The 26,885-nt window shown below is 51.2% G+C and overlaps 14 protein-coding genes across 14 annotated transcripts; 7 read left to right on the forward strand and 7 right to left on the reverse strand.

Moving 5' to 3' along the window:
• Positions 1-1,246: 1,246 nt before the first annotated feature.
• On the reverse strand, positions 1,247-2,494 carry PC9H_006206 (uncharacterized protein; the record flags this gene model as incomplete). The annotated part of the gene is made up of 3 exons (XM_036775757.1): positions 1,247-2,082; positions 2,135-2,203; positions 2,257-2,494. The coding sequence occupies 3 exons, from the start codon at positions 2,492-2,494 to the stop codon at positions 1,247-1,249; spliced, it is 1,143 nt and encodes a 380-aa protein (XP_036631776.1).
• A 615-nt stretch (positions 2,495-3,109) lies between these two features.
• On the forward strand, positions 3,110-5,645 carry PC9H_006207 (uncharacterized protein; the record flags this gene model as incomplete). The annotated part of the gene is made up of 11 exons (XM_036775758.1): positions 3,110-3,560; positions 3,642-3,727; positions 3,787-3,901; positions 3,996-4,078; positions 4,135-4,379; positions 4,431-4,497; positions 4,616-4,652; positions 4,715-4,725; positions 4,783-4,913; positions 4,973-5,102; positions 5,157-5,645. The coding sequence occupies 11 exons, from the start codon at positions 3,110-3,112 to the stop codon at positions 5,643-5,645; spliced, it is 1,845 nt and encodes a 614-aa protein (XP_036631777.1).
• Positions 5,646-5,811: 166 nt separating this feature from the next.
• On the reverse strand, positions 5,812-6,463 carry TAF10 (Transcription initiation factor TFIID subunit 10; the record flags this gene model as incomplete). The annotated part of the gene is made up of 4 exons (XM_036775759.1): positions 5,812-5,904; positions 5,952-6,084; positions 6,152-6,216; positions 6,266-6,463. The coding sequence occupies 4 exons, from the start codon at positions 6,461-6,463 to the stop codon at positions 5,812-5,814; spliced, it is 489 nt and encodes a 162-aa protein (XP_036631778.1).
• A 2,143-nt stretch (positions 6,464-8,606) lies between these two features.
• On the forward strand, positions 8,607-11,293 carry PC9H_006209 (uncharacterized protein; the record flags this gene model as incomplete). The annotated part of the gene is made up of 8 exons (XM_036775760.1): positions 8,607-8,843; positions 8,900-8,924; positions 8,987-9,164; positions 9,212-9,771; positions 9,828-10,064; positions 10,118-10,323; positions 10,391-10,519; positions 10,574-11,293. The coding sequence occupies 8 exons, from the start codon at positions 8,607-8,609 to the stop codon at positions 11,291-11,293; spliced, it is 2,292 nt and encodes a 763-aa protein (XP_036631779.1).
• Positions 11,294-11,423: 130 nt separating this feature from the next.
• Positions 11,424-13,083, reverse strand: PC9H_006210 (uncharacterized protein; the record flags this gene model as incomplete). The annotated part of the gene is made up of 7 exons (XM_036775761.1): positions 11,424-11,633; positions 11,696-12,016; positions 12,071-12,216; positions 12,270-12,756; positions 12,810-12,828; positions 12,886-13,009; positions 13,065-13,083. 7 exons carry the CDS (start codon positions 13,081-13,083, stop codon positions 11,424-11,426), a joined length of 1,326 nt encoding a protein of 441 aa, XP_036631780.1.
• A 131-nt stretch (positions 13,084-13,214) lies between these two features.
• On the forward strand, positions 13,215-14,329 carry HPT1 (hypoxanthine-guanine phosphoribosyltransferase; the record flags this gene model as incomplete). Its single annotated transcript, XM_036775762.1, has 10 exons — positions 13,215-13,329; positions 13,390-13,396; positions 13,453-13,477; positions 13,536-13,666; positions 13,718-13,766; positions 13,821-13,852; positions 13,906-14,061; positions 14,115-14,147; positions 14,199-14,222; positions 14,275-14,329. 10 exons carry the CDS (start codon positions 13,215-13,217, stop codon positions 14,327-14,329), a joined length of 627 nt encoding a protein of 208 aa, XP_036631781.1.
• A 345-nt stretch (positions 14,330-14,674) lies between these two features.
• Positions 14,675-15,406, reverse strand: PC9H_006212 (uncharacterized protein; the record flags this gene model as incomplete). Its single annotated transcript, XM_036775763.1, has 5 exons — positions 14,675-14,759; positions 14,813-14,825; positions 14,882-15,046; positions 15,103-15,204; positions 15,262-15,406. The coding sequence occupies 5 exons, from the start codon at positions 15,404-15,406 to the stop codon at positions 14,675-14,677; spliced, it is 510 nt and encodes a 169-aa protein (XP_036631782.1).
• Positions 15,407-15,600: 194 nt separating this feature from the next.
• On the forward strand, positions 15,601-18,158 carry PC9H_006213 (uncharacterized protein; the record flags this gene model as incomplete). Its single annotated transcript, XM_036775764.1, has 5 exons — positions 15,601-15,687; positions 15,738-15,902; positions 15,953-16,202; positions 16,255-17,183; positions 17,235-18,158. 5 exons carry the CDS (start codon positions 15,601-15,603, stop codon positions 18,156-18,158), a joined length of 2,355 nt encoding a protein of 784 aa, XP_036631783.1.
• Positions 18,159-18,442: 284 nt separating this feature from the next.
• PC9H_006214 (uncharacterized protein) lies at positions 18,443-19,911 on the reverse strand (the record flags this gene model as incomplete). The annotated part of the gene is made up of 7 exons (XM_036775765.1): positions 18,443-18,952; positions 19,015-19,036; positions 19,101-19,161; positions 19,213-19,501; positions 19,560-19,704; positions 19,754-19,776; positions 19,837-19,911. The coding sequence occupies 7 exons, from the start codon at positions 19,909-19,911 to the stop codon at positions 18,443-18,445; spliced, it is 1,125 nt and encodes a 374-aa protein (XP_036631784.1).
• A 158-nt stretch (positions 19,912-20,069) lies between these two features.
• Positions 20,070-20,681, forward strand: PC9H_006215 (uncharacterized protein; the record flags this gene model as incomplete). The annotated part of the gene is made up of 1 exon (XM_036775766.1): positions 20,070-20,681. One exon carries the CDS (start codon positions 20,070-20,072, stop codon positions 20,679-20,681), a length of 612 nt encoding a protein of 203 aa, XP_036631785.1.
• A 222-nt stretch (positions 20,682-20,903) lies between these two features.
• On the reverse strand, positions 20,904-21,588 carry PC9H_006216 (uncharacterized protein; the record flags this gene model as incomplete). Its single annotated transcript, XM_036775767.1, has 3 exons — positions 20,904-21,251; positions 21,312-21,460; positions 21,513-21,588. The coding sequence occupies 3 exons, from the start codon at positions 21,586-21,588 to the stop codon at positions 20,904-20,906; spliced, it is 573 nt and encodes a 190-aa protein (XP_036631786.1).
• Positions 21,589-21,855: 267 nt separating this feature from the next.
• KIN28 (TFIIH complex serine/threonine-protein kinase subunit kin28) lies at positions 21,856-23,230 on the forward strand (the record flags this gene model as incomplete). Its single annotated transcript, XM_036775768.1, has 6 exons — positions 21,856-21,899; positions 21,958-22,007; positions 22,061-22,194; positions 22,245-22,424; positions 22,478-22,596; positions 22,645-23,230. 6 exons carry the CDS (start codon positions 21,856-21,858, stop codon positions 23,228-23,230), a joined length of 1,113 nt encoding a protein of 370 aa, XP_036631787.1.
• Positions 23,231-23,524: 294 nt separating this feature from the next.
• On the reverse strand, positions 23,525-25,530 carry PC9H_006218 (uncharacterized protein; the record flags this gene model as incomplete). The annotated part of the gene is made up of 6 exons (XM_036775769.1): positions 23,525-24,286; positions 24,337-24,627; positions 24,680-25,006; positions 25,059-25,087; positions 25,148-25,312; positions 25,368-25,530. 6 exons carry the CDS (start codon positions 25,528-25,530, stop codon positions 23,525-23,527), a joined length of 1,737 nt encoding a protein of 578 aa, XP_036631788.1.
• Positions 25,531-25,720: 190 nt separating this feature from the next.
• On the forward strand, positions 25,721-26,788 carry PC9H_006219 (uncharacterized protein; the record flags this gene model as incomplete). The annotated part of the gene is made up of 3 exons (XM_036775770.1): positions 25,721-25,883; positions 25,930-26,253; positions 26,301-26,788. The coding sequence occupies 3 exons, from the start codon at positions 25,721-25,723 to the stop codon at positions 26,786-26,788; spliced, it is 975 nt and encodes a 324-aa protein (XP_036631789.1).
• Between the last annotated feature and the right edge of the window lie 97 nt (positions 26,789-26,885).

Here is a 26,885-nt window from a genome sequence, read left to right on the forward strand (position 1 = left end):
ACAAGGAAAGATTAAAGCAAGACTAAAGTCTACTATAGTTAGAGAGGAAAGCCATGAAAATGTCAAATGCTAGCAAAGTGGTCGGAAATCTTTGTTGCTTTCATGGTGCGAGAAACCTCGTATCGAGTCTGTATGCCGAACGACGCGAGGGAGTCCTCCAATCTACGGAAAAGCGGAGAATCGAGGTCACTAATATATCCACGAAGAACCGACGCGGCCATGACCTCCGTAATAGGCTTCTTTTGCTGAATGCGAGTTTGAAGTTCCTCTTTCCGATTCCTAGTGGCACGTTGGAGGATTTCTAGCCCCCTTTTAAGTACAGGGAGCTCAATCATGTAGAGTGCGGACTCAAAAATGGTTTTTAGTTTCATAATTCAACCGCTTACAACAAATTTAATTAAATATATGACAAAAATAACATATACATATGGGTTTTGACATCCCCAAAAAGTATGGGTTATCAGGTATCGCAGAGATATGGGATTTCCCTGCGAACCAACTTGGTGGATGGGAAAATGTATGGGTTTCGGCAGAGTATGGGTTATGACGGTCATGGGTTATGACAGAGTCGACTGTACCGTGAAGTCAACGGCTCCCGGAAGAATTCCAGTGACTGGTGTTATCAGTTGACGGCAGCATGAACGGACGCAAACACACCCCGTCTCCCCTTCGTCCCCACAACAATACACCAATCAATAAGCGAGGCCCGTGCTAGGGTTCTGAATCTTATTTTCTGCATATTTATCGACGGCGTATCGAATGAGACCTACCAATTCGGGTCCGTACCTTGTTTTTTCTTCCTCGGATAATATATTGAGCATTTATCGATATCGTATCCAGGTTCACTCAATGACGGACTCGATTGGATGCACGTAGTTTGTATTACCGTGGTCAGCAGATTTTCGGACGGAATGCATCAGACTGCATCGCGTAACGTCCACATGTGTGCCTACTAGGAACAACCGACGCTCTAATAGAACATCTCGTGAAGGTAAGTATCGACGGGGGCCGTCGAAGCGCCGCATCGATAGACCAAGAGTCCAGGAGCCGAATTGCTGGCATGTTGTCGGCCATGATGGGCAGGAGTGTGGGCAGTACCGGAGATGGTATGTATGTGGCCAGGGGATGGCGCACATTGAGAATGGTCCGGTGAACCGAATGTCGAACCAAGGCAAGGCCTGGGTTATTGTGTCGAATGACAAGACATCTACAGGGACCAGCTGTTGTGGTAAACGCGGTGCCATGCTCAGTGACCATTGCCCAATAGCGTCATCCCTGAAATCCCCAAACTACCCGCTCTCTGCATCGGCAGACCCATACCCAAACCACCCATGCCTAGATTGGCGGCATTGACAGCACTCCCACCACCATGTCCCAAGGCGTTGAGCAATAGATCGCGACAACACCTCGATTTCTCCCGTCGCTGGACAAACCATGTGCCAGCGTCGCAAGGTAGAGCCAGCGGAACACCAACGATACCCTTTTCCCGAGAAATTTGGATGGCCTTTACGAGATCGTCAACTTCTGCCTCCGAATCAACGTCATCGAGGTTCTCCTGTGCTTCTTCCGCAGCGAGAGGATCTGCAGCGCGAACGGCTGCAGCCGCCGCAGCGGCAGCGGCAGCTTTCTTACTCACTTTCTTGCTGGTCCCGCTAGAGCTGGTGCTTTTCTTGATCGCACTGGGATCGAGTCCAGCGGCAACGGCAGCAGCCATCGCTTGTTCCTTCTTCTCTTTCTTCTCTCGCTCCTTCTTCTCCTTCTTCTCTGCTTTGGTCTCCCGCTTCACTGGCTCGACGAAATTCGGGTTGTTGGCGCGCTGCCAGTCCAATAGTAACTCATCATAGTTCCTAGAACGACCAAGTACGGCTCGTTTTGCGCCCATGGAATGCGACTTGCATGTCAAGGCTCGCGAACAAGGCAGATTCTTGTCGTTGATGACACCGCAGTGACGGTCCAGATCCACAGGCCCCTTGATTCGTCCTTTGGTGATTTTCGGAGCCGGCTTACTCTTCTTTTTGGCGGGTGCAGATGGATCATCAGGCGTGGGGGAAGCCTTGCGCTTTTTGGATCCTTTCTTTGGATCTAACTAGTGGTTCAATGGTCGGGCTTGCTAGACACAGCGTATGTGGCGTACCTTCAACTTCCAAACCACCCTTCCCTTTTGCAGCTTTCTTAGGTGCAGCTCGTAGCTTTTCGCAGTTATCTTAACACCTGTTTAGCTTCCGTAGTGACTACGGTATTCTGGCCGACATTCACCTGCGTGTTCCCCTATGTAGCTACGTAGTACGGGCTTCTCACATTCTCTGCATCGAACCAAACCGATGTCAGATGTCGAAGTTAAAGGCTGTACGCCAAACAATTTCATGTCGCGAGCCGATAGCCATATCGTTGGCGGCGATGATAGCTCGGCTGGGTTCAGCGGCGGTGACGGCGACGACCTTCCCCACGAGAAGGGCGAGGCCGGGGGCGAGGCGGGCTTCAATCTCAAAGTCATTATGGTGGCGTGGAGGAAGAGGCACGCTGTGGCGCAAGCTACGCCGTCAATCTATGGTCGTGGGAAAATTGTCCAGACATGACTATCACACCGATGGACTCAATATATGCTCAAGCGACCACTTCTTTCCCTCCAACCACGACGATCTCCTCGTCCGATATTCTGTCAGGCCTCATCGCCCACGAAAAATCCTATTTGACGCGTGGAAATCGACTTCTGCAGGCGTAGGTGCGACTTTACCCACCAGCGTGGTCCATACAATTGCGGATACACGTCCTTTAGGGAAATCATTGGGAAATAAACCCAAGTGGTAATACAAAAGCACCACGCTGGCACGTCGCCACTTTCTCGGGGCATTTCCTGTGCTACTGGTGAACTAGATCAGGCATGTCAGCTGTGAATTCATTGTATTCGTTTACGTTGTTGACTAGCGCCTATCATCGTCAGGCGGATCTTCTGTTGATTCTGTTCTTGTAAGATGAATCGAATCAGCGGTATCAGCGTAGTGGTTTAGCCCATTGATCTCGCATTGGTTATACAGGCCAAAACACGCGCTCCAGTTCCCCCTGGGTCTCCTCCGTTCCTCTGCCGAGCTTGGCTTTTATCGAGGTCCCCATGGTCGGTATCAATCCGGCTGACAGGGACGCTGACGGTGTCAGCTCAGAAGTTCCCATTCAGCAATCTAATCGGGGCGAACTTGGCTCTTCCCTTGAGGCTTCTTCATCAACACCCTCCACACACAGCCCGCCAGCATTAGTATCAACCCCGTCCAGGAATTCAACAGCCAGATTTCGCGACCCTAGCTGGATGTATCACCCTACTGGTCAACGTTTCGTTGAGCAGGAGGAGTCGCCTGTGAGAAGCTGGCATATGCACTCCGTGCAGATGAATGAAGCTCGGCTCCGCGCGAAACACACTTCTTCCCCTCCACCAACCTCCCGAAGTGCTTCCTCCTACCAATCACCAAAACCTACTGCTGAAGACGAGATGAATCAGCGCATGCGATCGCTCAGCATTAACCAGCGTCAGGCAAATTTGACCATAGACACCATCGTCATAGGCGGTTGTGAGTATTCGGATCTTTCCTCCTACAACTTCAGGACAGCTCCCTCCTTCTGATCGGTTGCTGAACTTCTCTCAATCTTAGCTATTGCTGGTCTCGCTACTGGGTACGCCCTGTCGCGAGTTGGCCATCGCGTCCACGTGCTTGAAAAGGCACCAAGCATTGATCAAGTGCGTCTATCACTTTCGTTGTATTCGCCGCCCATGTGTGACGTTTCTTCCCTCCGCAGCGCGGCATCGGCATCCGAATTGCGCCGAATTGCAGCAAACTCTTGGTCGAGTGGGGTTTGGGGGAGGAACTTTCCAGGCTTGCACAGAAATGTCGGAAGAGTACCTTTCGTGACAGTGAGTTATTCTCCGTTGCTGACTGAGGTGGCGTCGGCCGCCTTTGTGGTTCGTTCCCATGGTATGATCATGTGAATCCTAACTCTTTGTATAGTGAACACCTCCGAAGTCGTGGGCATCGTAGAATGGGCAGAGGACATCATCCAGGAGGCTGGTGGGGAATTCTTCCTGATATTGGTGCGTCGTGCCTGCTCTAGATCCGACTCACCAGGCCTCATATCAGTTATAAGTAGTACAGTGACTTGAGACAGCTTCTGTACGATCTCGCCGTATCAAACGGAGTGCAAGTGTCATTGGGCGCGAAAGTGCAGTCGGTATCAGCTGATGACACGAAGGATCAGCCGACCGTGACGTTAGAGGACGGAACAATACTCTCCGCAGACCTCATTGTCGGAGCGGATGGTCAGAATAGCACGGTTAGAGAAGCCATCTCCGGAGTGGAGCCTCCAGCGACGGATAGCTATGACAGCTACTATTCGTAAGTTGTTGCTCTCCTCCTTTCCGAAGCCCGAGGCTTATTGTCTCGCAGTGTTGTGATCCCAGGAGACCGTATGAGAGAGGACCCAGAACTCGCTGAATTCCCAGATTTAGAAGAGGTCAGTTTCATATTGCAAAAATAACTCGTTACACCCACTGATCGATCGTTCTTCATGATATCATCCCTCCCATCAATTGTTACGTGCACATCTTTGTTGCGATCGACACGAATTGTAGTGGCCCATGTGGATGGGTGACATGAGGGTTGCATTGGGTACGTTCCTTTCCTTAGCATATGTTATGCACTTGCACGTAAACTCATTATCCGCGGTTTAGCATTTGGAACTGTTCGTTGTCAACGAAAACCCTCCTTTTCATCATACTAATTTCTTTCCGTCGGCTAGCGTGGCGGAGACAAATACTGCATACATCTGTACTGGCCGAATAAGGCAACGACATACGATGGACCTGATGACGAGGGATGGGAGACATTCTGTTCACCAGACGTACTGGACCTTTCGAATTGTGATCCTCGGTACGTTGTCTATTATCGTCAGGGATATACATCCATACTGACATAGCCTGACTTCTCAGACTTCAGAAACTTTACAAGATGGCCGAGTATTGCATACGAACTAAATATGTTGTCCGACCGCCACCGGACGAATGGGTACATGAGAGTGGGAGAATGGTCTTGCTTGGCGAGGCCGCGCATCCGCTACTGGTACGTTTTCCAACAGAACTCAAGGCGCACATCTAACGTCAGGTTCCCAATTAGCCGTGTAGTACTCAGGGCGCTGGAATGGCCATTGAGGATGCGGCGGCCTTGGGTTCATTGATGTCTCGTTTGCGCACCTGGGACCAACTACCGATGCTTTTGAACGCTTTCCAAGATCTGCGACGAGACCGGTGCATGGATGTCGGCCTTACGGAGCTAAACAACGCGACTTTGGTGACGCTTCCACCAGGTCCAACGAGAGACGGTCGAAATGCTGGCTTCAGGCAGGCCTTGGCGCTACTGCAAAAAGCTGAGGAGAACGGCGAACGATGGTCGGACGCCCAGTTGAGGGATCAATGGGACGAGATTGGCTATGTGTTTGCTTATAATGCGCGGGATGCCGCAGAGGATTGGTGGGTAGAGTGGGGCGCGTTGGGAGAGGGCAGCAAGGCTATGATGATGCACGACCCGCTGAATCTCTCGTTTTCGATAATGACGGAGACTTCATCAGCGGAGCCTTTGGCAACCCAGATCATGGCCATGGGTTAGACTTTCATGACCATCGACGATATTCTTATGACTTTGGACTCCCCGCCACACATTTTCGGGCTACAAGAAGAAATCCTGTATTTATACGCACATTAAGGTGCTTTGGTGAAAGATAGACATGTTTATGAAATGTTGATAATATACAGGATGATTAGTATGTAAGAATCTAGAGGTAAAATTCTGGCTTGCGTGCATTGATGCCATATTCTGCCAATGCTGCGCTGAGATCATCCATCGTCAAAGTCGTCCGAGTCTTATCCTATTAGGAATTAGTGGGTGGCTTCACCAGTGGGTACTCTGTATTACCTTGGACGATCCAGGGAACTGGTTCGCTCGTGCCCTGCCACCCTGTGCGTTTGTACGGATGCGGGCGTGCTGGTACGCGTCAGCAGCTATATCAGACACAAACTTCTGTGCCGCCAGCGACAGCAGACGCTTCCTGCATCGACACAATGGTTAAGTAGCTCTGCTGGCATGCGGCCGAGGCATGCCACACTTGAACTTACAGTCTAACGTCTTCGCATTCAAATCCGACGCGTTGCAGGTAGTAATCCGTCACTTCATTCGGGATCTGCCAAATGTTATATGGAACTCCATACCAGACAGCATGCAACATGTACCAATGGTTCGTATTCATCCAGCATCAGCATGAACTCGGCGAGTGTACGATCTTTCCTTGCTTCTTCTGCGGCCTGACGAGTTGGCTGAGGGGCTTGAGCCTGGGTAGACGAAGACGCGGCTGCATTTGTGGTCGACGCCTGCGTCGACGTCGCAGCTTGTGGGCTCTCTGCAGACTGCTGGGAAGTGAACGTCGACATAATAGTTGGCGTTGGTGGTGTGAGTCTGAGGTTCGGAGTTGAGCTGGGTTCCAAAAGCAGATCCTTCGGTAGATTCGCCGAGTGTGGTTGTGATTGTCACAAATACTTGAAGTACGGTGAGTGACCCCCATATGTTCTGTGAGCTGTAGGAGGCATTTGGCTTTAGCAGGGGTATTATCTGCGATGCGGAAACTTATCTTAGGTACCTTCGGGCTTTGACCCGCTTTCTCTGATTTTTCTATCATACTTTCTCTGATTTGCCATACATCTACAGGTGACTTTGCTCGTATTTTATGCATGTAAGTACGATCTCTACGATGGAAAGCCTACGACCATTTTTCTCACAAATAATAGTAGGTATGTGACGTGTGAATAGCTTCCTGATACGTACTTCTTTATGCCTTCGGAAGATGGACAACGATGAAAACCAAGGACCTAGGTAATACTCAAGACAGTCAAGGTCCTCACTGTAAATATTTCTCTCACTCTGTACATATATGATTCACGTTGACGAGCTTGATTGTCACTTGATTGTCTCGTTCCTCCACATTTTCACAGAGACATCCCCCCGCCCCGCGCGCTGCTAAGCTCCAATTGCATGCTACTTGATTTGTCAACTCACTGGTGTTCGACCTGTAGCAACCATCCCTAGACACTCAAGCTCCAGCAGCGAAGAGTGAGACAATGTCTGAGGACACAGGAAAAAGCGCGCATGCTACGATGCCGCAGGAGTCGACCTGAGTCGACAATCTTCACCTCACGTCACCTCCTATGCGATCCGGACCGCGGATACGCAGAGCCCAAGGACAATCACAGCGAGGAATATCCTATCCAGAGAGTTCGAAGAGACTGCGAAGGTGCATTGTAGGGAGCTAGTGAAACTAATGGTCAAACAACCACGCCAAACGTAACGGAAGAAGGGCCCAGTCACCGCTCCCTTGCCATATTCCCCCCCTTAACGCCTCTTATCGACCGGTCCACAAACGATGGCGCTGGGACATTCAACAAAATCGCTAGCAACCAGTAATATCATAACAGTAACCGTCCGTCCGTTCTCCGCTTCCTCCGTACTTATGTCTTACCCCTCACCTCGACTGCCTACTGGATTATATCGGTTCCTTGCTTGAGTATACAGTGTACACGAGTGTCGGTGTGTAAATGGTCTGCTCGATGTCCGTGGCTCTCATCTATGGCCAGGTTTTAATTCAATCGTCTTCCTCAAAGTCACCTCCGTGAGCCTCGCAAGTAAAATCGTGCCGAGCCTGCCCAAATCCAACGCGTCAACCATGTGCTCTGTCGCGAGTCGGCTATTATAGGACCAACCTGGGTGTGATTGACATTCTTTTGAGCGAAAAGAGTCGCCCAGTTTCCATGCTTTGGGCGGCCTATCAACCCTTACGTTGACACTCCCAGCATCCCCGTTTGTTACTATTCGCGGCTAGGAATTCGCCGGCGGTTCAACTCCATCTTTCTTCGTGTGTCAGCTTCAGGCAGGACCCTAGAGAGCTTTGAAACCAACCCACTGCTTAGACGAAAGTAATGATGTACAGCAGGGGACTGTGGTTTCTCAATCACTACAAATGGTTAACCGATTAACTTCGAAGGCAGAGAACGCCTTCCATATTTTAGCTCATGAACCCTCGACGACACCTTCCTTTCGCCAAGATGAACTCTACCGACGGCAGAACCTCGTCTGGTGAGAGCTGGACCGACCGAAAGGCTGGGCTCTCCTGTGCGGAGTGTCGTAGGTAAAGTCCTTCCAATGTCTATGTGATCAACGACCTGAATAGAGTATTGTTTGATAGGTCCAAGCTCAAGTGCGATAGGTTAAGCTTATTCTACTCCTAAGACAGCCTCTCACAGCTGACGAAATGTTTCTTTCAATAGGGTATTTCCATGCCAGTCATGTATTCGGTGTGTTGCGATTAGCTACGAGGCGTATAAACCGGTCTGACTCACGCTCCCCTCTCTCAGTCGAGGATGTGCTCACTTATGTCCCAATGGTAAGTCTTGCCTCGGTGGGTCGGCGGCGGTTCCAGTATTGACCCATGCGAAAGGCACGCTGGCCGCGACCAAAGGCAACAAGTAGGCCTATACGTTCGCCGAAGTCGCCGCATTCTGAAACTCCCCCTACAGAGTACTCATGGCCCACGCAAATAGGCTGACCGAGCAGGTCAAAATTCTCACAAAGCGTGTGCATGAGTTAGAGGGAGCCCTAGCCTCGCGGGGCCAGTGTCGACCAGAGGATCATAGCGGAGTCGACAATGTCTCCGCAGAAGATTGGACTCAGGAAATCCAAGGCGTGTCTGACACCATAGGCACCCTGTCCATTGGCGTCAATGGTCAGATTAAATATCACGGCGAATCCGCCGGCTCTGAGGTGAGCTACGCCAAGTGGCGCGGTTACAAAAAATTGCTGAAACATTTTTGCGGTAGTACCTCCATGAACTTTTGCCGGTGGGTCTTCCTGAACACTAGGGAAAGATCCTTGGTTAAGTCATATCATGTAGCCTGCAGATGAAGATCGGTACCGTGCACCCATGCAGAGTCACCTACCCGTGGAGATCCTGGAGCTGGTTAACTCGTTCCCTTTCGGAATGCGGGATTGTCCGCACGACAAGTATACCCTTCTGCCCTATCTACCATCAAGGGATAGGGCCCTCGAATTGTCCGACCTCTACTACAAGCACGTTGCCTGGATGTAAGTAAAAAATTACGCCCTCCGTATTCAGCATTTACAGGCCTCAGGTATGACCCTGTTATCAACGCAGAATTTATGGCCCGCATCATAGAACCTATCTACGGCAGCACCGAGGACATATGTCTTGATTCCGTCCACTCTCATACCCTATCTGTGTTCTTCGTCATTTTGGCCAGCGGCGTCCTACACGACCCACATCCAGATAAACAGCATCTATCGGACCAATACCTCGCTCTCTCCCGTGCCGCCTTAGCCTTAGACCCTATATTCCATGAAGCCACCTGCGCCACCGTGCAGGCATTATTCATGATTCTCCGCTATAACTACACCTTCGATCGAAGCAGCACGGAGGAGCGCTGGTTGCTCATAGGTCTCTGCGTGCGCATTGCACAGAGTATAGGGCTGCAGAGAGACTCGTCAGGCTGGCAGCTGGACTCCGATGAGGTCCAACGGCGGAGAAGAATATTCTGGGAGATCTACATGTACGACGCGTGGACAAGTATCGTCAATGGCCGCCCGCCGGCACTGAATCTGCAACACACCGACTGCCGACTTCCGGACGATCACGAACCATTCATCACAGAGTCCGGTGAGAAGCAATTAGGCTGTAAGGGCGATCGTTTGATTTTTCCGTTGTATTGGATCTAATGATATGCGCATTAGGGCATGCGTGGAAGCTGAGATATGCGGTGGCTTGTCTGTCGACGTCCACCCAACACGTATTCAGTGCCAACGCGCCGCCATATATGGCCTTACTGGACCTTGACAAGAAGATACGACTGCAGCCTGTTCCACCACACCTCCAGTCTCCTGTCCGCGAGTCAGAGGCCCATAGATCATGGGCGTCGGATCCGGTCCGCGCCATGCAGCAATACTGTATCCTCTGTGAACGTGAATCGAGTAGGCGTACACTTTCCCGCCTAAAGCAAGATCCTCACCGTTCCTTTTATTAGATTTGCTGTATATCCATAGGAGTTATTTCGCTCAAGCTATACGCCAGGATTCAGACGACCCCTTGAAGCACCAGTTCGCTCAGTCCGTGTTGGCCACGTACAGAAGCGCATGCAGGATAATTTCTAGCTTGCGGGGCTTGTACGAAGTTCACAAAGGTGATGCCACCAACTGTTGGTTTTTCTGGTCTAGTGTTTTCTCCGCTTGTGTAAGTTCCTCCGAATTTGGCGTGACCCCTTGGCCTAGCTAACTACCACACATACTACGCCCGCCAGATAATATTTGGAGCGCTGGTCATTGAGAGCCCAAGTTGTACGCTTTCCAGGGACGCCCTACAAGAGTTCGAAAGGACGCTTCCATTCTACGAAGAAGGGTCAGCAACCACGCGACCTCCTTCGACGCTAGTGAGCCGAGTATCCCCAGGATGCAACGGACAAAATTGACTCTTAATTATCCAGTCAACCCTCCGCAAACTACTCCAACGGGCCCAAGATACATTCCGCGCCGGTGGGAAGGACATCAACACCGTAAACCCGAGAATCCCAGAACTCCCTGATGAACTTGAAGTCCTTGAAGGTCGGAAATCAGTCATACAGGATCGACGTACATCAAGCTCCCCAGTGTCGCATGGCTCCTCACAACACCAGGATGGACATCGCCATGATAATAGGACCGTCGGCCACGGTACCAATATCCCTGGGTCGCTACACGACTATTATCATGCCTTCGGCAATCCATACCTGAGAGGGGGTGGTGGCGTAGTAAGCGAAGCCCTCGAGGGACGAAACTCCATGATGTTCGGAATGTCCTACGGTTCAGATGCAAGAACGAACGCGGGATACGCCGCGACGAGCGACCAACGGCTCAGTGTTACGCAGCCACTTGCACATTCTACACATCTGCGGACAGCGGAGTGGCCCCATGCGGAGCAAGGAGGAGGCCATATGCAGGTTGGACCAAGTGTGCAGCAGAACTTTCCCAATCACCTTCCTTTGCAGCCACTGGGCGGGCAATTGCCGCCCCAACAAGCGGAAGTGGCGTACCCGTTTCAATCACACCCTCAACAATTTCTTAGCCCTCAACAGCATGCAGAGGGTAACCATGGATTCCAGATAGCGTACCATGAACGAAATCAGCTCGATAGCTGGCGTAATTTGATGCAGCAATACGGCCTATGACCGCAAGGTCCCTCTGTTTATCGAGTACACATACATACACACGACATGCACGATTAAATGATGCTTGACTTTGTGACTGAGTAGTGCTAGTTGTATTTGAGAGCTATACTCACCGAGATGCTAATTTTAATTAGATGATGTCGTCCATTGTAATCATGTCTTGCTCTCCCTCAAGCATTACAGGCACTTTATCTGCCGCTTCCAAAGCGTTGAGCAACATGTCAACATTTGGAGACACAGTGAAGCGTTTGTTGACCTCCCCTAGGACACACATGCGCTTATTCTCTTCATCAAGGTACACCGCGTGTTGAAGGAATGCGGGTTGCGTAGCGGCAGCAGCCTATGGTAAACGTTGTAGTCAGTACCTCGATGACAGGAATACTTAGAACACCATCCCCTTACATCCAGTAAAATGCCGTTACCAAGTCTGATCTTGACAGCGCCGCTTTGGTACACTTCTAGTTGCCCGATGATGCCGTCGATAGTTGGTTCAGCTTGCTTCTCTTCCTCCGGCGCAACGGAAGGCGATGACTTCAAAGATGGGGCAGGAGGCTTCGTGTCCGGCGCAAATGCAACTTTTTTGCCTGAATTTTGTGATGTGGTTGCCGTGGGCTCGGGGGTGTTTGTCGTAGACTGTGCTTCGCTGCGCTGTGGAGATGTGAAAGTAGGAAACGGACTAGGAAACTGAAACCAAAAGAGGCGATCCTGCCGCGAGTCAAACGTCTAGGTAGCTTCATCAGTAAATGTTGAGACGGAACACAAGAAACGGCGAGCTACGTCGTCAGCGGTGGAAGCGCGAGCAAAGTCCTCAACGAGGTCCTCCATTTCTTCCTCTTCTTCACTTTCGCTGAGATCTAAGGCATTGGCGAGGTCTACCTCAGCGGCCATTGGTGGGGTATCGACGTCCATGGCAGTTTCCTTAGCTATAGTTCTCACAAATTCAGTGAATGAGAGCGTATCAAAGCTATGTGTTTACCTTTGCCTTTCCCCTTTATATCTTCTTCTTGCTTAACATGTTTCTTTTTGGTAGCTGCCTTGAACCTACGCAAACTCTCCGGAGCCATCCAATCCATCTGATGCACATCATCCATATCCACTATCTCCACACCCTCGTCCGGTTCAGAGTAGACTTCGTCGTCGTCCTTCTTGACGTCGGCATCCACTAGTTCGCGTTTTAGGGAAGGAGCGGTGGTTCGTGATAAACCAACTCCGAGAGCTGAGTTTCTAGAGGCCGTTGTAGGTACGGCGACTGTTGCCTGGGATGGGGCAGCGCGTCGGAACCCACTTGTCCCAGCCATTGTCGGGCCCATCGCGAATGGACCGCTAGCGGTCATTTCAACGGGAGGAGGAGCACCTCTCCCCCTGCCTCTTCCACGTCCTTCACCTCTTCCACGCCCCTCCCCTCTTCCGCGGCCACGTCCCCTTGTCTGCTCAGCAGGAACTGCAGCATTCGCGACTGGTTCCTTGAAGCATTGGTCACTTCTTTGATCGCTGAATGCGTAGTAAGATAACATACGGGCTTAACTTCAGTAGGCCTTTCGGACGTGTAGTTTCAGTGACCGATGCTAAGAACTCAGAACTTGGTAACGCACTCTGTTTTCTTGCGCTTCAAAGGCGTAAATTTGAGCTTTTGGGTACCCTGCCTGGTTACATCGTTTTGTTTCTTAGCAAGGCTGGCGATCGCCTTTGACCCAGTAGCAGAACCAGACGGTCCATCTACGATATTATATGTGAGTACGACTTTCCAATCGCAAATAACAGAACTCCATGCCTGGTGGTTGACTCGCCATGCCGCGATATTTTCAGGAGGTAAGCGCTGGTACGATAAGATCCATGTGCAATGCGATTATCAGGGGATTATCGTCCCCTTTATAAATAATAAATCTGCCACCAGTTACACTCCTTTCCCTTTCAATCCGCCATGGCAGACGAGGTACAACACTGGAGAGTCACCTACAATGACATCCACAACCTCATCAGAAAAGCAACCCCAAGCATCGGTGCGGAGTTCAACCCAGATCTCCTGGTAGCCATTGGTATGATTTTGTCTATTCGTTTACTCGGTAGATTACTGACATCCTTCTTCGGAACAATAGGCGGAGGGTGAGCTTTCCCCCCACATTCCCCATGATGTTGTACTCAAATAATCGGCTTTGCAGAGGCTTCTTTCCTGCACGCGTAATGGTAATAATACTGTCCTCACGAAGCCGATCACATGAACTGATCGCGCGGGGGCTGTTAGCGTACTTTCCTGCGGGAGCAAACGGACAAGAAGGCCTTACAAATACAAGCCATCGGTCTATCGCTGTATGAGCCAGTTGAGGGCACGTCGGCAGAACAGATTGGCAACGAAGTCATCCGCACGCAGTGGCTGTACGTCGTATCTATCTCGTATTGGCGACCTATCTGAAATCTCTTGGGTAGTGGTCCTGATTCTGGCAAATTGCTGGTCGGAAAGCACAATCTGATTGTCGTAAGTCCTTCGTTAACGAATTGGACCAGACAAAAGTTGAGAAAGGGGGATTAGGACGAGGTCGATGACACTCGTAAAACTCTCCAGTGAGTTGATCGCGAGTCTGGATGAGGACCCCTTCATGATGATGTCTTTGAAGCTACGCTCTTTCCGAGTTGAAGAAAGACGTAGAGGTAGAGCTCGCCAAACGCCCCGAGTCTGAGCGCGAAGCCCTCCGCGCCGCGACTAAATTCGGAGTCTTCGTGGTACATAACAAGAAGAAACCCAAATTAGCTGAGCTTCCAGAGGGAACTCCGTTCGTCCCTTTACATTGTCTGACTCAGGAAAGGCTTGACTAACAAAACCTAGGTACTACACTGGAGAGGAAGTCGATGATCTATGGTGAGTATTATAGAGAGTAGAGTAATAACAAAGCAACTGACTCCTGCGCAGGCTCGACTATCCATGGGAAGCAACGTAAGTCGAGCAACAACCTTGGTCGTCTATATCGTCATCTCATTCTTCGCAGAGACATCGAGGGGCACGACAAATTGGCAGCACAAGATCGCGCTTCTCTCTCCTGATTTATAACATATGTATACCAAGTGCTGGCCAGTTGTTACCTGCTTCGTGAGCCAGGTAAATTATCCATATTGAAGTTGCAATCGACGAATGGGGTCCCTTTCAAATGTTGATGTTCGGACTGGTGATAATCCCGGCATACTAAGACCTTGGGCAACGATAGTGTATTTGCTTGGATGCTAGATACAATGTAAGCGGCGACCAAGGCTGGAAACATGAGTGAAAACTCAGGACGGCCTTGCCCTGACGAACGTGCGTTGAAGTATATATTAGACATCTAAGCGCGCTGTGAAAGTGATGAATATAACAACACTGAGGAGAAACGTGGCAGCAGCCTGTCTAGGATATCACGATTCCTCTTTAGTATCCTCCGACTCTTGTTTATACTTCTCAGTATTGGAGCCGTGGAATGGATGGTGGACTAGGTTGAACCTATAACTTTAGGTCAGCAGTGACAGTGGTGGTACAGGGTGTCAAGAACGTACATAGGGAACGCAGCTGGAAGACACAGTTGTCAAGTTACTGAATGCGAAGGTGGGGAAATCAATCCTCACCGAATTTGAGTTGCGAGAAAACCGAATTCCTGTACGCCGAAGCTTGTACCCACTCAGGTTGATGGGATTCGCCGTATAGCGGCTTCCCTTCCTTGGCAAGCTGTCTAAGTTCTGCAATATCCATATCCTCCTCGCGCTTGTTCTCCGTCCAGCCCCAGAAGCGCACTGCAGGTTAACACACTAAGCAAATCATCATGCCACGAGGAAATGAATGTGCTTACAACTGGATCTCTGGTAGGCCAACAAGAACCCTCCAATGAAGCCCATGGTCCCACCTAGCCGGTAGGCAGAAGTCATCTTGACGCGCGAGGGGTCTGCCATATCTGAAACAAGAGACTTCTTCGTCACGACGAGAATACTTTCTCTATCAGACAACATACCCCAGAAGTACAAAGCTGAAGGAAACGCGGCGGTTGCGGCGGCCCAAACTGCATAGTCTGACGGTCGCATGTACCGCAGAACCCTCGAGGCGTGCGGGTCTGCATCTATAGGAGGATATGGCGTGTCCACGACTTTCTGTGGCATAGCTTCCCGAGATCGCTCTTTGTTTATGGTGGACGAGTGACCACGGCGGTTTGTGGAGGAATCGGACAATGCCACACGGGCGTCTATCCTGAGAACCTGCCCTGAAGCGGAGTACAACGCCTCCAAGATTTCCTTGACTCTACTCACACTTTGACCTCCACCTTCATCTTCAAGCCTTGGTCGCGTCTGCCAGAATGAGTGCTGTCAGATCAACGAACAAGCGACGCCACCAACGTAGCGCGATTTCTTCGCCGTATGCCAGACCAGCAGCCAAGAAATCGGTGAGCATTCTTAAGCTGACCACTTGCTTCAAGCTCACCACAAGAAACAGTCATGGAGTCTATTTGGATTTCTGAATTACTTGAATCCGTTGAGAGCCAGACAAACTCAAGAAGATACGGAGTCTGATTCATCGTCGAGCGTAGAGGACGAGTCGTTCTCTGCCGGGGAGGTCTCAGATGCTGCCCCGCAGACACTCACCAGCCGGGGGAAGCAGGTGTGTGACTAGTCTGTCATCCACGTCAACGAGGCTCATTCACTGGTTAGATGGAGGAGCACCTCAGTATTGGTCGAAGTCCCGGCCTCCAGAACGCCTTTTCAGCGCCACATCCTTCCCATCCTGCGCCCACTACCCCGACACCTTCGCGTGCTAGCGCATCATATCCTTTTCGGGTTTCCCCATCGCCAGCCAAGAACTTAGAGACCGTGTCTACTTTTCTTACGGAGCACCGAGGTAAACGGCTTAGTGAGGTCGAAGTCCAAGGTCTTGTCTCGCTCATTGAGAACAGTAAACCTTGTAAGTAGCAACTCCCGCCTCTCACATGGGCTTCACTCAACCCACGATAAAGCCGACAGCTCCGAGCCATTTCGCTTCACCAGCACGCCGGCAGGGAGGTCCGCATCGCCACTGGCTCAGAGTTCATCATTGCCTTCTATGGCTTCTGCTACTCCTCGTAAAGTTCTGACCAAGAACCCAAACGGCGTTTACCGCTGGGAAGGAGCTGGAAGCGCTAAACGCTCACGTAACCGATATCATTCACCTGCCTTTGGGCCCTCCCGGTCTACTCCCGACCGCCTCAAACTAGGGACTTCTTCGCCCGACCAACCTCCAGTTCCAAGAATGGATACCAAACGAAGACGGCTAGGAGAAGATGCTGCAAGTTCAAGCGCATCTCCCAGTGGTGTTAGCTTGTCCAACGGACATCCAGTTCACGCTAAGACACCTTCACCCCCACCTCGTGCTGGTGCCCCTGCCCCTTCGCCTACCCGCGCTGCTCAAGCATGTCCATTCCCATCACTGAATAGCCCCCTTAGTCCCTCGCCTACTACTAATGGAAGCTCGAATCAAGCTCACAGCAAGACCAACGGCGCGACGCCATCTCGCCTCAGAATCCCACAAAAGCCCACAACGCCTGTCATTCCCTCTCCTTTGCGGCAGACTTGGGGCCAGCAAGCCGACGGTTCTCCCCCTCAAGCTGGATCATCATCTGAGCAACCTCAGCGGCAAACTATGGCTGCAAACTTCATGACAGAGCTCATCAAAGAAGTAACGCCGCCAAAGAGACCCGACGTCAGCAATCCATACCAGACCGCAAGCCCCGTGAAACCGACTCCCTCGTCGAGGCCTAAGCCGAAGCGGGCACGAGCAACAGGGAAGCCCACGGCGCCTCCAGGGCGTGACGCAGAACAAACGGATAACAAACCAGAAATTTCGAAGACGGAGAAGCCTCTGTCCGAGTATTCCCCTCAGGCTATCATTGAGGCCACGTTGCCCAAGGTATGACTTCTCATTGTTCGCGCCGAGCATTAGCTGAGACCTGTGTTCTAGGGTAGCAAACGTTCGAGACCGACATTCGGTAAACCCGCTGCTAAGAACGATACACCAGAAACCAGTGGTGATGACGACGTTGATATGGACGATAGATCGTCAAAACGCCGCAAAGATGAGCCTGTGGGTTTCTTAGGAGTACGCTCGACTCCCCAGGCTGCTGCTCCTCCGCCCATAATACGAGTCGAGTCCGTCGATGATACCGAGATGTCGTCCAATGAATCGTCTACGTCAACCGGCTCGATATTGGAAACACCGGCAAGCACAGCCGCTCCTGCATCTAGGTCAACGATGGCGATGCCTTTGTTTGGCATACCCAAGGCATCGAGTATCCCGAGAGAGCCATCGAAGCTGCGACATAGCTATCAACCGGATGGCAGCGCAGACGATGCTTCGAAAGGTGACAACGACGTCCCCCCTACTCCCAAGTTATCTCCCGCCCAGGTGCCGCCCCCAGCGTCGGAGCCTCTCAAGTCCCCAACGAAGAGTGCGTTCGGCCTAGGACTCGGGTTCCCGTCTCGCAGTGAGCAGGCCCCGGCGAAGGCCGCTCCACCATTAGACGATCCCAAAGCCGCGGCGCTTGCTATGCCTGCGACGTCGCTTCCTGCGTTTACGTTCAAGGTTCCCCGGAGGTCGTCATCTGGAACGGACGTTGCAGCCATGGACTATGCGAGGAGTGTGCCCATTGAGAAGTTGCCAAAGTTCGAGTTTGTGTTTGGGAAGCAGAAAGCGACAGCGACACCTGCTACTCCTAGTGTTCCCACTCCTAGCACGACGACGACGTCGCAAGGATTTGACTGGGCTGCAGCAGGGATGAAGCCTGCTGCGCCGAAGGCGGGAGGCGGGTGGACTTGCAACACATGCATGCTGCCCAATCCCGCGACGGCCCTTGACAAGTGTACAGTTTGCGAGACCCCGCGGTGATATGTTGTAGTTAGCTGCCCTTTCTCTTGTTTTCTCCGTGACCTTCAGAGTTAACTCGCGCCCAGTGCAGTGGGCCTGTTACGCCTCGACATAGTTTCAGCACTTGCCATTTCTCCGGTTGCGACTTTAGTTATTGTTGTGAACTTTTACATTTGTATTACTACATTGCATTTCAATTTCCTTACACTGCGCTTGCCTACATTCTAGCATATCCTTACTTACATACTACCAATGCTTGAAAGCTTTGCTTCCCTACTTGCATATTTCAGCATCCGTTGCATAAATTAGTCTGACACCTTCTCGACCCCAGGGGGGAATTCGTATGCTCCTTGCTTCCTCAGCTCGTCAAAGATGCTCATCTCCAGGAGGCTCTTTTCATGTCCCCAAAGATCGCTCTCCAGTTTCCCTGCCCGAATGCACCTCGCAACCTCGTCTGCTTCAAAATGCCATCCGACGCCTACATACTCGAATACCTTGGTTTCCTCCCTCACGAGCTTGCCGTTCCCCCCGAAGTACTGAACGGCGAACTGCTTTGGGCAGTAAATGGGAGGCGCGATCTTGATGGTACCCTTCTCGAAGCGAATTGTGACGCCCGGGTCTGGAGCGTTGAGGGTGATGCTGCAGCTTAGGATCGCTTGGGCGTAGAGAGAGGATGTCCCGTCTGAAGGTGGGGAGAAAGTGAGGACGAATGCGGTGCTGGCGTCGACACCAGTGATCGGAGTCTTGAGCATTGCGCCGGATACAGCGGGCTTGACATGATTGTTCGCCGAGTGTTCATAAAGAGCGATGATGGCCTGACAAAGGAGACCACATATCAATCCACCACGGTAAATATTCAAAGGCACCGTCAACTCACCCAGACCAAAGGATAGGGTCCGCTAAAGATGAGGTACGTGCGATATCAGCATCTGCAGGTAAATCGGTTGAGAATTCACCACGTACAGGTCCAGCAAAGCTCCACCACCCAGGCTAGGGTCTAATATCCTGTGAGTTGTTGGGATATCTGTTCCGATCATCAGTGCTTTACGAGGTCAGATAAAGCGAAAGTGCGTACTATCAATGTCGAAGTTTCCAGATAGATCGGCGTGGACCACAATGGGTTTCCCAAGAGTACCCTCGTCTATTACCTTCTTGACTTCTAAAGCCAGCGGATGGAATCTCGTCCATAAAGCCTCCATGAAGAAGACGTTATTCTCCTTGGCAGCAGCTATCAGTGAACGTAGCTCCGCAGAGTTGCAGGACACGGGCTTTTCGCAAAGTACGTTCTTCTTTGCTTTGATGGCGTCCAAGGCATTCTCGTAGTGGTACGTGTGCGGTGTACCGATATAAACGGCATCTACGTCCTGAGAAGCGCGTGAGCACCGAGCATTAGAATGAGAGTGAGCTACACGGTTCCTTCACCTTATCAGCGTAAACTTCTGCATAAGAGCCGTATGCTTTGATAGTTTCATCACCACCGGCGACCGTAGCGATGAATTCTTTCGCTTTGTCGACAGTTCGTGAGCCCACAGCGGCGACTTTGTGCACTACATCCTCTACGCCTCGTCTGGCCTCACTCAGATAAGCTATCTCTGGTTAATGAAGCGCGGACATACGTCTTTGGATCAACCAGAAGATCCTTCAAGTCGATGAGATCATGGTTAGCCTGGTGCTACAAGCACGCGATACTGGAGCTCACCTTAACGAAACATTCTGCAATTTTGCCTGTGGATATGATACCCCATCGAAATTGTACGGGTTGGGTGGTGGCCATAACTGAACGTCTGGATACGTGTGGGAGGCATTCGTCAGACCTCAATGAGAAGGAAAGTTATCGGAGAATCCTTTCAAGGGCCGCGGCGGTCCGTCCACACGATCAGAGTTACAGCCACCAATTCATCTTCCCAACTTCCTGATAATTATAGTCGCAGAATGACCGCCTTGCCGTTGTTGTCCACGATCAATGAAGATGACGGATCTTCTAGTTCTCCTATCGCTGTCACTCTCTCGCTTCTCCTCGAACCATCGTCTGCCCTCCTTGACCGCGTCGTCCCGGAAATCCGCAAACTGTTGCCTTATAGGGCACCGTTCGCCTCGTATGCGGAACTGATAGATGTGACCTTCCAAGTCATCCCTGCGTTGGATGTGAAGGAGAAGGCGGAATTCATCGCGGGTCATCCTCGCATTGGGGAAACCCGGAATCTCTCTAATCTCAGCGCCAAGGAGCAAGGGGCAACGCAGACGATCAACTCGACCCCTCCAGAAGTGTTGGCTCGTCTGGGCCACCTTAACGCCTGCTACGAGAAGAAGTATCCAGGCCTGCGGTACATCACATTTGTGAATGGGCGGTCGCGTGCTGCAATTGTGGAGGAAATGGAGGACAAGTTGGGGTTCGAGCACAGTTTATCGCCGACTTATCCCAGCATCGAGAGCCTCGATCCTGTAGAAGTCGAGGGCGGGGATTGGTTGTCCGAACTCGAGAGGGCGATAGTGGACGTTGGGAAGATAGCGAAGAGTAGATTGGCGGGGTTGGGGGTCGAGTGAAGCATACGTTTAATATTCAAGGTCATCTACGGACGGTGCAAGGATCGATAACTGGTTAGACAATAAGCTGGGCAGGTTACACTATGGTACAACAGTCCGACACAGCAGAAAGCGAAATTTAACAACGAACAGAGGATACCATCATCCCGTGGTAGAATATCTTGGCACAAACCGCGTCCTTTCGGCTTGCCGCTAGATGAGTCTTAGTTGTTGAAGTTCTGTTCATGACGCCGATAGGAGATACCGCACCTGCCTAATTTCCCTTTCCCTCTGCACCCATTCAGGATTCCGGGCCCTCAGGTCCTCGAAGAATTTCCGAACCAACGGATTGTCTATTTGGGGTTCTACAGGCACCACTGGGGGACTGGTTGGCATTGAAGGCCGACTATGCAGATTCTGCATTCGTTCCTCATGTTCGCGAGCCACCTTCTTGGCCCATTCTGCCCTGTCACGCTTCAGCTTTGTCTGTCGTTGGGTAGATGCGTCCCAGTCGTCCTTAGATGAGGATGGTGCAGACTGAGACCTTGGGTACGTAGGTTTCGGAGGCGGCCTCAGATAGCTATCATAACGCTTAACGAGACCTCATCAGCACCACTTACGCAAGGAGAGGGCATTATTCTTCCACCGCACCTTCCTTCGCTGAGCATCAGACAGTACTTGAAATGCCTGAGTCACGAGGCGAAATTCCGATTCTGCCATCTCCTTCTCCCTAACTGAAGCAGTCGGTCCAAGCTTATCAGGGTGAGTTTGCAGCGCGCGTCGTTTATAAGCTTTACGAACTACACGCGCCATATTAGCGAGCACTCCACGACTAATAAATGAGTAACTCACTATCTTCGGTTGTTGCTGTTTCCTGGATTTTCAATATGTCGTACAATGTTGATAGTGGGCGGGATTTGTCCCCCATCGCGAGTCAAATGATTTGAACTGGCACGAGAAGAAGGAGCGAAATGAGATCTCAATATGCCAGCGCCGGCGCAAGAGCAGAAGTCGAACACGGAACAGAAGCTCGGAGTTTGGCCCAGTGTGATCGTGTCTATCACGTGACTATACTCCCAAAAAGGGAGCTATCACTTCTCAGGGTCATCTCCAGACTCAGGTTATCCCAGAATCCAGCAAGCTGTTTTGGAACACTACATGCGGCAAACGCTTTGCATCACTTGTAGCTCATAACATGGACGTGGTTGAAAAGGCCAATGCGCAGAGGCAAAAGAAATGGTAAGTCCGAATCTTCATGGGGGCTTTCTGTGATCTCGTCGCTGAAGGCGTTCCTAAGGGCGAAGGTAGGCAAGGTTGGCGAGGGGATGTATGCGGTGGTGTACCGCGGTTAGTTTACTTCTGCAAAGAGTATGTAGGACGCCTTTCTGACCGGCTTTCAGGTCGCGAGGTTGAAACGGGACGCCAGGTTGCGGTCAAGAAGATCAAGGTCGGCCAACTTAAAGATGGTCTTGACATGTCCGCCATTCGTGAAGTGAAATTCTTGCGAGAGTTGAAGCACCAGAATATCATAGAGGTACGCTTACTGTGCTTTGCATTAGGTTCTTGACTTGAACGAGAAGCTAGTTACTGGATGTCTACTCTTCGAAAACGAATCTCAATCTCGTCCTTGAATTCCTTGACTCAGATCTGGAAATGGTCATAAAGGACCGGACGCTGGTTTTTCTACCCGCCGACATCAAGAGTTGGATGGCCATGACATTCCGGGGTCTCGAATTCTGTCATAGAAATTGGATCCTTCACCGGGTGCGTGTCAAGGACCGACGTCCACAGTTTCGTCTGATTAATTTATTGTATAGGATTTGAAACCGAATAACTTGTTGATCTCCTCTACCGGTCTGCTCAAGATAGCAGATTTTGGTCTCGCGCGCGACTTCGCAGACCCGGGCTATAAAATGACATGCCAAGTTATTACACGGTGGGTTTCATTGTCCTTCGTGCGTGCGCGCGCTCACGCAGTTGATAGTTGGTATCGGCCGCCAGAGCTCCTCTTTGGGTGCAGATACTACAGCTCTGCTGTGGACATCTGGTCCGTTGGATGTATCTTCGCAGAGCTTATGTTACGCACGCCCTACCTCCCCGGTGAAAGCGATATGGATCAACTCAAGACTATCTTCCGCGCTCTCGGCACACCAACCGAAGAAGACTGGGTAGGCCACACGAAACTCCCCGACTACGTTCCCGTAGGCCAATTCCCCAAGACGCCCCTTCGTGACCTGTTCACGGCTGCTTCGGCCGACGCGCTGAACCTCCTCTCGAAATGCTTGACATACGAACCGCGAAAGCGGATATCCGCACGCGACGCACTGCACCACGCATATTTCTTCGCGCTACCGAATCCTTCACACCCGTCCAAGCTCCCCAAATGCACGACTTCAGCTCAGCTAGCGTCGAAACCTCTAGATGATGTTGACGGTAACTCAGAGGCCAAGGCCGCGCCATCGAATCGGTTAAAGCGCAAGCTGACCGGTCCCGACCAAGGCGGCCGCTCCATTGCACGAAAATTAGACTTCACCAAACAATCAGTGGGGTCACCAGGATCTGTATTTTAGTTGTTGCCCTCTAAGTGCCCGTTGTAGCTTTGTAAATGTGTATATTGTCATAGTAATAGTAATGCCTCTGTCCGAATAGTGAGTACCCTTATACAGCAAAGAATTCGTGAGCGTATTTAGACGAGGAAGCGTCAGACGTGCGGCGGCGCTGGCGGAGAGGCATTTTAGAATCATCTGTCTAGGCCGACAGAAAGTGTATAAATACATCATTTGATATTTTCACTAACTATTAAGTATACACTCTATGGGTACATGTATGGGGGAATTGTGTGGCGTGTTTGGAAGTGACGCAGGCTAGCTTGGCTTGATTTGATCGGAGGGTATGATTGAAGATGTGCTTTCTGCTGAGGGCGAGCTAGCAGCAATTACTCGCCCTCGTCCGTCCGTAGTGAACTCTGGCGATGTCATCGATTTGTCGTCAGAGGTAGGTTCAGGGGTGGTCGATGAGGACGAAGGAGAGTCTGCAGCGGGCTCGAGTGGGTGATTCTCAAGTTCTGAGGATGGAAGGGGTGGATGGCAGGGTGCTTGGGTTTCGTCGTCGCTCGACTCCGTGCCATCCTCACTGTCTGATAGCTCAAGTAAATCGGGCATGGAGTCATCGCTCATATTATCGTTTCCACCAGCCCGCTCTCTTCCTGCCCGGAAGGTAGGACCTGGAAGCCATCTAGGCCTGGAGCCTTCGTGATGATCAAACACTAGTCGACTCCAAGCCGAACCATTCGTATCAATGGGAGGTGATGTGGAAACGCCGCTACCCGTAACGTCGATGCGCTCACGAACATTTACATCCCCTGCAACGGGAATTGAAGCGACATCCGGCGCGCGAAATGGCGTTGATCCTACATGAGGCTGATGCCACTCCGCAAAAATAGCCCGAGTGGCTTCAGCATCTTCTTCCGCCTGTTCAGTCTGTTCGTAAGGGACAAGCGCCGGCATGTCGGTGGGCCACAGAGATATTGGGTCGTCACGATCATCACTGTCATCATCGGACTCAGGATGAACCTCCCGGCCGGCACGCATTCTAATAGAATTGATCGTGTCAAGTAGTCGGCCAGTCTGTAGCGCAGTTCAATCAATAGTTTGCTAAGTGACGAAGAAAGGCCGACCATTCTCTCCAAGTCATCTCTGCCCATTTCGGCTGCGCCTTCTCTACGATCATTACCATCGTCCGTTGTGCCCCCTCGACTCCGGTGACTGAGTTCAAGTGGAGCTGCCCCAGGTGTGGGAGCCATTCTATCCAGAGCTGCGCCCACTTGTCCGAGACCTGTACGAATTACTTCGAGGCTGAGACCGAGGTTTCCCATTGGGTGATCAAAGATGTGCTGAATTAGGCCCAAAGATTGGGCAATATAGTCCACCTGCGATGCGAGAGGCGTTGATCTCTGAGAATGAAACCTCTGTTGGGAGCTACGTCAAAATAGGCATCGCGAGTGATTCGGAGGGACTGACTCTGAACGACGTTGGTATTCCTTCTGTGAAGACGTAGGGGGTCCCATCAGCGTTCTGGTGGAGGTAGAAGCAATCTTTCCCGAAAGGACAACCCGGTCGTCCGCGAGAGTTGCCAATACTTGCTTCAAAGTACCGACATTTGACCTTCTTCATGCTATCCTTGTAGGCTGCGATCACGCGGTCTTTCTCCGGTGTACCATGTAGAACAAATTCGGATGTTGGTGTGATGAATTGAGAAGGTGCTCGGCACATGGGACATTTCTTTCTAACGTCGGAACCAATATTGTCAGGGGCGTTGTCAGAGGTGTCGCGCCACTGGCGGATACACTACATAGAGAAGTGAGGAAATCAGAGTGTGACTCAGAAAAGCCAGACGCACTTTGATGCAGAAGATGTGACTACACCCGCCTGTGCGAATGTCAATGAATGAGTACGGCATATTGAATCCCGATCATGTTGATAACTTGCCAAGTAAGCCGTACGTTGTGGGTTTGTCAAAACAGATGCTACAGAGGTCCTCAAAGCCATCGTCGGATTCCAGCGAGCTCGGTCCAGCAATGGAGAAGCTCTCGCCAACACTGCGACCGGCCTTTACGTGGCGAAACCAGCATTCGTCCCCCCTCTTACAGTAACCTGGACCAACGGAATATTAGGGTGCATATGATTGCAGGACCATTGTATTGCGCACCTTGTTGGTAGAATTTGCAGACCTTTGCCTTGTCATATGGCGTTAACTGCTCTGTCCCTGGATCGCCATGGAGGAACTTGCAACTCTTTCCAGCAAAACAACCACGGGGTTGGGAGTAGTATTTACAGACGCCGCGAGGCTTCGAGGTTCGTGGACGTTCCATTCGTGTATTTCTTATGGCGTCGACGCTGCTGGGCTGATATACCGAGCTAGCTGCCAATACGATGTAGAAAGGGACTCTGCTCGCTTATTCAAGTGACATGTCAGTACTATCATCAGTATGTCACATGATGAGTTTCTCACGGTCAGTAGAGTCTAATGAGAGTTTCGGACGAGTTCACAACTTCTCTATAATGTCTTTGTCCTCCACATCCACCATCAAGGGCCAGCTCGTTGCCAGTCTTGGATCAAAGTCCAATGAGTACTTTGAAACGCTTCAACAGTTTGTAGCAGGAAAGATCTCCCGAACCGAGTTTGAGGATGGCGTTCACCACATTCTCAACGCACCAAATCTCAGTACGTCTGGATCATCTGATTCTCTGCCTTACGCCGACATACGCAGTTCAACTTCACAACGCCATGATAATTTCGCTATTCGACGCTACGACATACTATAAACGGCCCCCTTCCCCACCCCCCGATGTTCCCAAACCGCCTCCTCGTAAACGGCAGCGAGTGCTACCTTATCAAGGGCCAGACGACGAGGACGACGGTTCACTCAGGTCATCTAGACTTAAGAAATGGACGATATCTGTAGGGAAACGGGAACGAGATAGGTTGAAGAACCTACCGGCCCTGCCCCCTCCAATAGACCCCCCTCGTCCGCGCGCCGAAACGGATGAAATAGCTCGGGAGCGAGGTGTAACTCTCCTCTCGGAACGTGGAGGTGGGCTGTCTAGCCTATAATTCGGCACTTCTGATCGTGTTCGGTAGATCCCCCTGGAAGTCGCTTACCGTTACACCTACTTTCCATCACCAGGGCGCCAACTCTGCAACACATAACAGACAAGGTCAATCTAGTTTGCGCGCAAAACAACCTTGGACAGCCATCACGCCTAGTTGCGTCGCTCGTGAACATCGCGTACGAGACACATATCAAGAAGCTGATCTCGCATGCGTTGACGCTTTCCTCGACTTCGAGTTCTATATCATCCATCCAGCCGTCAATTCATCGTAATCGGTCTCATACCCTGACGCTGTCAGACTTTGAGACGCTATTCACGATCTCGCCGTCGATTCTTCCAAACAACTCTGCAGCCGCCTCCCGACTTGCGCTTGATGACGGGTCCGGGTATGTGGACGATGACGAGCCAGCAGTCCTCAAGGATCGGGAGGTAAGAGATCAACGGTGGCAAATGTTCGCGCTGCTGGGCGAACGCAGTACGGTCAAAGAAGCTTTACGAAACATCAAGCATGTGTAGCAAACGTGTCAATAACAAAGGGAATACATAATATCTATGACCAGGGCTAAGTCCACGACTACGGGACTACTCCACTTCAACTCCCTGCATTCACTAG

This window comes from Pleurotus ostreatus (genome assembly GCF_014466165.1).
Source record: "Pleurotus ostreatus strain PC9 chromosome Unknown scaffold_4, whole genome shotgun sequence".
In the NCBI taxonomy this organism is placed as follows: domain Eukaryota; kingdom Fungi; phylum Basidiomycota; class Agaricomycetes; order Agaricales; family Pleurotaceae; genus Pleurotus; species Pleurotus ostreatus.